Here is a 9,586-nt window from a genome sequence, read left to right on the forward strand (position 1 = left end):
TCTGATCATGGGCGTAGGAGCCGGGGGGGGACGGGGGGGACAGATCCCCCCCAGTAACTCATGCGGGGGGGACCGATAATTAAGAAATCCCCCCCAGGGCCGTAGGAACCCCCCCAATAGAGACGCCGCAAATGCGGCCCGCGAGACCTCGAGGTGCGGCACGCGTAAGATCGGTTGCCCTGGTCCACACCTCGAGCCCTGCTACTTACCTGTGGGAGGGACTTCTGTACTGCACAGAGGAACCGGAACCCAGCAGAGTTCACGTGACATTACATCACATCCTCTGTGCAGTACCAGAGAACGCAGAGGGGGGCCGCTCCCTCTGCTGAAGACTGTGAGCGGCATCGAGGAGCTGCAGTGCAGGTAAGGGGGTGGGGAGGGTGTTTGAATGAGTATGCGTGATTGAGGGAATGAATCTGTGAATAAATGAGTATATGAATGAATGAGTGTGTGTGTGATAGAATGGATGTGTAAGTGCTGGAACCTAGGCATGATTGGACTGTGATTGATGTTACCAATCACACTCCTATCATGCCAAGTCAGCCAGTACATGCTGAAACATAGCTAGCTGCCCCCCTTGTCTATGGATGCTGCCAGCAGTATGGGGTCTGCACATCACTTACAGCCACCGTGTACCAGCGTGTACGGGCTGACTTGGCATGATAGGAGTGTGATTGCTAACAGCAATCACAGTCCCATCATGCCTAGGTTACAGCATTTACTGGTTGGATGTGTAAGTGCTGGAACCTAGGCATGATGGGACTGTGATTGCTGTTAGCAATCACACTCCTATCATGCCAGGTCAGCCAGTACATGCTGAAACATAGCTAGCTGCCCCCCTTGTGTATTGATGCTGCCAGCAGTATGGAGTCTGCACATCACTTACAGCCACCCTGTACCAGCATGTACTGGCTGCCTGGGTATGATAGGAGTGTGATTGCTGTTAGCAATCACACTCCTTTCATGCCAAGTCATATTGCTAACTGTTTTTGTCCAATTGTGGTGTGTTACCTACTTTTATTAAAAATGTGAGTTTTTATTATTATTTTTAAAGGTGGGGGGTCATTTTCGGTTTTGGCTAAGTGAACCGTGAATGTTTTGGTCCAGAATTTTCATTTTGGTGCATCCCTAGAATAAATAGAGCTATTTCATTTTTAATTATCCTGAGTCCTGAATTTGTAGTCACAAAACTTTCTAGGCCCAGGAATCAGTGAGAGGAAAAGTAAAGGTTTTGTGTCATTTACTTTATTTTAATCTGCATATTTTATTAAAGGCCATATTTTCTCACAGTGAAAAATGAGTGCGGCCCGCGCACGTATACAATTCTGATGAAGTGGCCCACTGCAGAAAAAACTTGGACACCCCTGGGGTAGACAGTGAGAAGGGGGGGTAGGGAGAGGGTAGCTAGTAAGAAGTGGGGGGTAGGGAGAGGGTAGCTAGTGAGAAGGGGGGGTAGGGAGAGGGTAGCTAGTGTGAAGGGGGTGGTAGGGAGAGGGTAGCTATTGAGAAGGGGGCGATAGGGAGAGGGTAGCTAGTGAGAAGGGAGGGTAGCTAGTGAGAAGGGAGGGTAGGGCGGGGGGTAGATAGTAAGAAAGTGTGAGAGGGGGGAGAGGGGGTAGATAGTGTGAGAAAGTGGGGATCTGATGGGGGAAAATGCTGTCCCCCCCAGATTTTTAGGGGTTCCTACGCCCATGGTTCTGATGTCCCCAAACCACCAAAATCAAGTGATATAATAATATATCTTGATCATAAGAGCTTTCATTTATTGAAAGTTCTATTATATAACGAGATATTAAGCAGTACAGATCTCAGAGTGTAGAACCAGAAGCCCTATCCCCATGAAGTTGAAATCTACTGGTGGTTTGGAAGACCGATCCCTGTCCTTTTTGTCTTACAGAAACATGCAGAAGGGACGTAAGGATCTAGTTCTATCGTTGGCAAAAATATTCCTTAATGATCTGGATAACAATGTAACGAATATCTGCTTCATGGAACTTGCACTAAACTTGGAGAACATGCCTTCTACTCCAAGGAGGTTACAGCATGGTAAAATGTTGGGAAATATACTAATGTTCATAGTATTTTGAGTTTACTTAGGATAACTACCAGTTAGTGGTTAGTCAGTTATAGGTACCACCCCTGCATGTGAACAAAAATAGGGTGGGGTCCATCCTGCAGCCTTGTGGTGGCAAAGTTTACAAATGTTTCCTGTCAAAATTGTCACTTAAGACCTGTCAATGCTTCTGTCAATGTATTGTCTACATCACTGAGCACATCACTGACCATCTACAGGCAGGTGAGCATGGGGTACATTGCTGGGCAAAGAAATCTCAGAGGGCCTTAGCACAGGTTAACCTAAGAAGGGTTGATTACTTTTTTGACAATTATGGTATAATCTATTTGTGGGAGTTTTTTGTTTTCACAAGAGCATGCTTCAAAGCATTTGCACTGTAATACTAGTCAAAATTTCTGTTTGCAGTTTAGTGTAGACATAACAAGGGTAACATGAGTTATATAAAAGATGTCAAGATATGAGCTGACACTGAGGCTCTTTAAATATTAACTCTTTAACAGCCCATAGTGAAAAATCTATGTAGTGTCACCAGATGTGTTAATCAAATGGCTCTAATACCAGTCCTAATGGCAACCTTGATATTTAACAGTCGCCTGCATTCAAGCAGGGATATCAACCATATCAGACTAGGAGCAGAAATACCAATTGGGAATCTTATATATGATCATAGCAGTGCAGAAAAAAGAAAAGTCAGCTTCAAACTGTGTGACCCTATGAATCTGTCCTTTCAGCCTTAGATCCTGAGATTGTGTCAAAAGCCTTGAGCATTCCCAGGTACGCATGTTGGTGCATAAGGAAGACACAACTGATTTGGTTTCCTATTTCACAAAACCTGGAGTTTCATGATATTCTGCTGGCACTCTATAAATAAAATGTAAAAGAATAGTTTTACCTAAATGAGCTCGCTGTATATTGCAAAACTGGAGAAATTGCCCTGGTCAGCTTATAGACTACTGTCTAAACTAAATAAGGCTAAATTCTGGTGTTATAAGTAGAATCTAGCCTGAGAAGCTTGCACTGTTAGCTCTACCAAAGAATATTGCATTGTTATGGGATTCAAGCCTAATAAGCCTACAGTCAAGTTTTAATAGGTTCGTTAAATAGTAACACCGATAACTCAGAGCTTATTCCAAGGATTTTAAATTCCAGGGCTATAAAGGAAGGTCCAATAATACAATGGTACCTAGTAGCTTACCATAGTGGCGTAAACGCCTATTTTACCCACTTGTATAGATTCTTCAAAAAGGAGTTAATAACACCTTAGACCTAGACCAACTCTAATTTCAGATGTATAGTGGGAAACCCAATGAGTTTACAATCTACAGGTACTTCTATAGTTGTGCACAACGTACAAAACGGATTCTCTGCCAGACTCAGTGGTTTCATTAGTTCGTACGTTAATCTATTATCCTTTCAACTCCAGGACAGGCTTAACTTTTCACTGCAAAAGCAGTGTGCAGTGCATGTATTTGCAATATGTCATACACCCTTATTGGACTTAAATGGTTAATTTAAATATAATTTAAGTCAGATAGTTAAGTTGGAAAAGGCATGCGTTTGAACATTACCTGCAATTGCATGTTTGGTCGGTTACTAACATTAATAGTAGGTTTTACATCAGTAGGTTATAAATGCACCTAATGTCTGACCCTGAGTTACAGGGGTTTTTTTCTCAGTTTTGAGGGTCTTGGGGTGAGTGGGCAGATTCTCTGGGTCACAGGGCTTGTAGCTGACTCCTTCATATTCTATATTTAACAATATGTAAGCATCCCAGTTGGTGCATTTCTCACTGGTAGGTCATATCTGAAATCCCTGATTTTTTTCTTATAAGGACTGTTAATGGAACCATTTGGTTACAAAGATTAGCAAGTCACTATAATAAAGCATTTGTGGTGGGCTATTAAAGGGTCAACTCACAGGTTCCAAACTTAAAATATACATGATCACTCTATTACAGTAGCTTTGAAATCAGAATACACTGGAATGCTCAAAGTTACAAAGCTTAAAATCTGGCAGTAAATTTGAATATGCCTGAAAACCTATGATCCACCAGAAGTAATTATGCTACTGTAAAATAATGTGGTCGTCGTGTAACCATTATTAGCCTTGTGACATTAGGAAGCAGACAAAATGCTGTCAGAGAAAGTTGTCTATGACACTCTGCAGTGCTAGGGTTAGTATGGTATTGTATGGTTGACTGACATACTTGTAACCATCTGAAAGTCTAAAAGGTCCCCTCCCTTCCTGTCTGTTCTCCTCACCTCAGTCTGCATAACAAGGACTAACGCCTAAACCCCAAAACAGGAAATCTCAATATTTGGGACTATGTACCTGTATGGCATTTACCACTGTAACATTTTGTTCATTATTAGAAAATAATGCTGTTCAAAATAAAACTTAATAAAAGGTCATTCTGGGGCAAAGTTTTAAAAAATTATTTTATCAGCATACTAACCACTGAAAAATGTTTGGTGAATGGACCATTCCACTGGTAAATATGGTGATAAGAGCCCTGGCCAACATTTGTATAACACATATCCCCATTGAATAGTAACCAGATATATGCTACCCAGGTAAAGACAACCAAAGACTAAGAATGATGGCAACAGATGAGACACTTGGTATGACATCAGGTCAGACTGGCTACTCTTGCTGTCTAAGGGTAATGACTAAAACAATAGTCAGATTTTGTCTATCATTGGAGGGGGGTGTATAATAGTTGTGGAATACAATGCAATACAATTGTGTTTCAGTGAATATGTGTTTATTTTTTGGCAGTTGGCGCCATGACTGTGACCTATGACCCTAACTATTGCTGGAGGCTTGTGGAAAGTAAAAACGTTAACATTATCTTTTTTCATTACAATGTGACTGGGAGGCTGGCTGGAAGATCGAGCAATGAATCCAATTATATTAATATGATCTTCATTTTTATCAGTATCCTGATTGTACTGGAAAACATCTCTGTACTTGTGGCACTACTGAGGTGAGAGGAAAGCTTGTATTTTAATGGAAAACAATTCATCTACATATTGTTATCTTGTATTCATAAGCACCAGGGATTGACCACTGGCTGCTGGTCATCTCAGAAAACCTAATGTGGTGAAAAACACATCAAATAAAATCAACATTCACACTTTTTTCTATTCAACAATATAAAATCTTGCTTTACTTACTTTTAAGCCTCTAAAAATATATCTAAAATTTGAGCACCCCTTACAAGGTATAAACCAGGGTGGCTAATTGCCATCTAGGGTGGATCAGCTTTATTTCCAGAACACACAGGTTTTTACATATTGCTGATGGTATATGCTGATCTGCAGTATGTGTAAGTTTAAACATTCAGTGTTGCATGTGCAGGTGAGCAGAATGTGAAATGCATATTCCTCCTACAAAAAATAGCTGATGCGGTCAACCTGTTACGATCCCCATAGGGGAAATAACGATAAAACAAATATGGGGGCTCTCTGTAGGGATTGACACCTTTTCCTCCACACTTGGTGTGGTTGATGGTAAAAGGTGCCAGCAATAGCAATGTTTCTTACTTAGCTCCCTCATACCCTGGTAGGCTAGTGGGCACACTGTCCCCTGGCCCAATAACATATACACAGGTGCTGAGTGTCATCTCTCTGGCTCTAACACATGCTGTATATGTCTTTTAGAGTAGCAGAATATTCAAATCAGAACTTTCAGTGAAATACTACTATGGAATGTAGTGTTTCCCACTACTACTGACCTTGCAGACCAGTTAACTAAACCCGCTCATAAATAAGGTTGATCAGGGATTCTGTAATATATGCAATTTAGTAAAATTTTGTAAAAAAAAATATTTTAGTAAAATAGTTTTTAGTAAAAAAATTAGGAAAGGCACAGAGCAAAGAAGCTATGACCTTTTGCATGTAGATTTCTGCATAGTTAAATGGGTAGAATAACTGCAAACCCATGGTTTGAAATGCAATTTAAATATGTTTAAAATGCTGTTTACAAAATTAAAAATGGTTTTTAAACATACATAAATGTACATAAACCAGATAAAGAAATAAAAGTATAATCAGTTTGTTTTATATGAAGAAAAGGAAGAAATTATGTTACCATTTCCCAAGTAGGGATGAATAAGTGCTTAAACCTATGTTAAAGTGGTTCTTAAAGTGTTTTATGGACACTGCCAACAGCTATACTAAACCATATCGATGACCTAGTTCTTTTAACGTCAGCCTGGCCAGGATTGCAGTTAAAGACATCACTGCTTTTCATTGTGACACACTGTGCTGTCCCGGTCTAGCTTTGTTGTGTCTCAGATATCAATAAGCAAACAGGGAATATACATCTGTGTAACTTGTAACTATCCGAAGTGGAGCAGACTTACAATGTTTATTTTTTAAAAACAGAGTTGGGATTCTGACGCTTGCTTTAATAATCTTGTGCAATTTCTGTGTTCTAGGTATCTCCGTCTGAGGAGATGGGTTTATTGCTGTTTGGCCAACATTGCATTCAGTGACCTTTTAGCTGGCTTCTCCTACCTGGTCAATATATGTCTTTCTGGCCCCAACACTTTCATTCTAAGCCCAGAGCTCTGGTTCTTGAGGGAGGGCCTTGTCTTCACAACACTGGCTGCTTCCATCTTCAGCCTACTGGTAACAGCAGTGGAGCGTTACTCCACTATGGTGGTCATAACTTCAGAACGACACTCAGTAAAGAGCATGCGAGTCCATGGCTTAATCATCTTGTGCTGGGTTTTGGCAGGTGTTGTTGGATTCTTGCCACTCCTTGGTTGGAACTGTATGTGCCACATTGAGAAATGTTCATCACTCCTTCCTCTGTACTCTAGAGATTACTTACTTTTCAGCCTTACCCTGCTGGGCATCACCTTAATTGGCATTATTGGCTTCTACTTCACTATATATTATTTAGTGTGCACCAGTGCAAAGAGAGTCATTGTCACAAACCAAAGTAAGCGTTCTTTACACTTACTCAAAACTGTCACCATCATCCTGAGTTCATTTGTCATTTGCTGGAGTCCACTGTTCTATGTGCTTTTGATGGATACAACATGTTCTCCTCCATCATGCACATCACCACTTGGCCTGGAATGGGTGCTGGCAATAGCCCTCTTGAACTCAGCTTTGAACCCACTGATTTACTCTCTCAGGAGCACAGAAGTACGCAGAGCAATGTTGGCATTCCTTTGCTGTGCTTGCACATGGGCAGGGGTGACATTGCCTGCTTCCTGCAGACCAGCCACAGATGTCAATTCCGGTTCATCAAACGAGAGTTCTATTAGAAGGAGAAGCAGTCTGCGACTCTCAAGAGCACTGAGCATCAGGAGCCCTCTAACTAGTATCTCGAGTGTGCCCAGCCAGTAAACATTATTCTTACCATTATTTTCAGAGATTAAAGTCACTCTCCCCTACAGCCAGTCAGTAAAGAGAAACATTTCCTAGTACACATAGCCATAGACCTATTTGCTGCCTTTAAGAAAGTTTCTTACCTTCCCAGTAAGAGACCTACTCTCCAAGAGACCTTCACTCAGCATATGCTACTAGGAAGGGATCCTTAATTACCATACTCAGCCAGTAAGACATATTCATACCAATATAAACAATTAACATACTTTAACAAAAATATTCTTACTAGCACACTCAACTAGTATGATATAGCTTCACTAGTATACTCAACCAGTAGGAAACTTGATCTTCAGCATAACCAACCAGCAAGAGACCTACTCAGTAAGTTAGCCACCTTATCACACATTTCTGAGTTGTGTATTTAATCATGCTAACCAAATATAAGTAGCTACTGAAAAATGTAAGGTCAATGAAATGGGAACTGATGCTAAATGGATACCTTTCCCCATGTGTACAGATAAGGTTTTCCATATGTATAGATTGCTTATTATGATATGTAAACAGCATTAAATAGCTTTTGTAAAAGTATAAAATGTAGGTTTTGGGAAAAGAGACATATCATTTAAAGCTCACAAAGTTGATAAAATGGTCTATTCATTTGAAAAATAGCCATCAAAGTGGTGACTGGCTTTGATTTGGGAGGTGCAAGAACAGGACCTAACCAATCCCTATCCTGCTTAGTCTTCCTGTCTGTAATGTCTCAAAATGTTTGCTGGGTATGAGTGTATGAAAGTGCCCAGATCCCAAAAAGTTACAAAATTGTCTGTATTTATCTATAGACCAATTATCATTCGGTAATCATATACAGTGTTTGTGGTTTGTAAATAATAAAATGCACATTTTACTGCACATATTGTTTTGTCAGTTAAAATAAAGAGCTAAATTACAGCCTTGTGTATATATATATATATATATATATATATATGATATTTTTAGTTATTTAGAAATTAATACAATTAAGCATTTCTGTTTTCCTTGACCATCCTAACCAGGACATTATCATCACTAAAAATCAGGGATTAGCATGGACATGGTTCATGACAGACACTTTTAAAGTTACTGGACTCAGTGACAGAAACTTTTTTTTATTTAAAACAATGCTAACAACTCCTCTAGGTTGATATGTGTTAGAATGATTTATTCTATTACCTTTAGGGACAAAACAGAAATAGTAATGGATAGACTGTCCATTCATACATACATATTCACACTCACCATTACACACAAATATTCTTGCATGCACTTGCCCTTACAGACACATACTCTTACTTAATCTTATGCAGACACACTTGCCAAGCACACTGTCTCTCCTGGTGGTTCTATGGTGGGAGCACAAGGTCTGTTCCTACAGTCTGCATGGCTTCGCTGCTGGGCACTGGGATATGACATCATATCCCAGAGCTCAGCATTAATAGCCAGGAAGGAGTACTGAAGTGAAGAAAGAAGAACTTGTGCTAGTTTAATTTTGGGAGTTAGAAGGAGATCAATTATCTCCCAAACCGCCCCTACTCCTTTAGCAACAGAGAGTTAAGTCTCCCTCTGGAGGGTGCCGTCAGGGTGATATATACTGTAAACAGTGACGATGGACACTTAGAGGATATATGCATAAAGATACAAAGTCAGGAATGATCAATGGAAGGTAACTGCTCCCACTACTTGCCTTCATTTTGTCAAATATTTTAGGCTGGAAAACAAGTATCTTATATTTGTGTATATTACATGAACACAATGGAGTCAAAGCCATTTTGTTTTCCTTAATCATATAAAGGATTTTTTCTGTCCTTGTTCTCTCTATAATTGAGAACAAAGAAGCTTTTATGAATATAGCTGCTTCAGCAAATATTTCCTAATTAGTGTATCTTCTATGGAAAAATTTAAGAAGTAGAATCTACTTATCTCTAGGAATGTAAATTGGAATGGGGGATACATTGCAAGACCACCAAAACTGATTTACTACCTAGGAGGTAGCTTCTAGAGATATGTGTGATCAAGGACAAATTCCAGATTTCTTATGTAATTGTTTAAAATGTATTTCTTACTAGAGCGTCTCTTAGAGGTAAATGATGGAAATACAATGGTGCAAATATGCTAACAAGTCCTAATTATT

At 39.9% G+C, this 9,586-nt stretch overlaps 1 protein-coding gene across 1 annotated transcript; it reads left to right on the top strand.

The window, feature by feature from the left end:
* The first annotated feature begins 4,860 nt into the window (after positions 1-4,860).
* Positions 4,861-7,437, top strand: LOC149289414 (sphingosine 1-phosphate receptor 4-like). The gene is made up of 2 exons (XM_089490508.1): positions 4,861-5,060; positions 6,516-7,437. Exons 1-2 carry the CDS (start codon positions 4,861-4,863, stop codon positions 7,435-7,437), a joined length of 1,122 nt encoding a protein of 373 aa, XP_089346634.1.
* Positions 7,438-9,586: the final 2,149 nt, after the last annotated feature.

The sequence above is a fragment of the Sceloporus occidentalis genome, unplaced genomic scaffold (assembly GCF_023333645.1).
Source record: "Sceloporus occidentalis isolate IW3139 unplaced genomic scaffold, rSceOcc1.0.p SCAF_45, whole genome shotgun sequence".
NCBI lineage: Eukaryota > Metazoa > Chordata > Lepidosauria > Squamata > Phrynosomatidae > Sceloporus > Sceloporus occidentalis.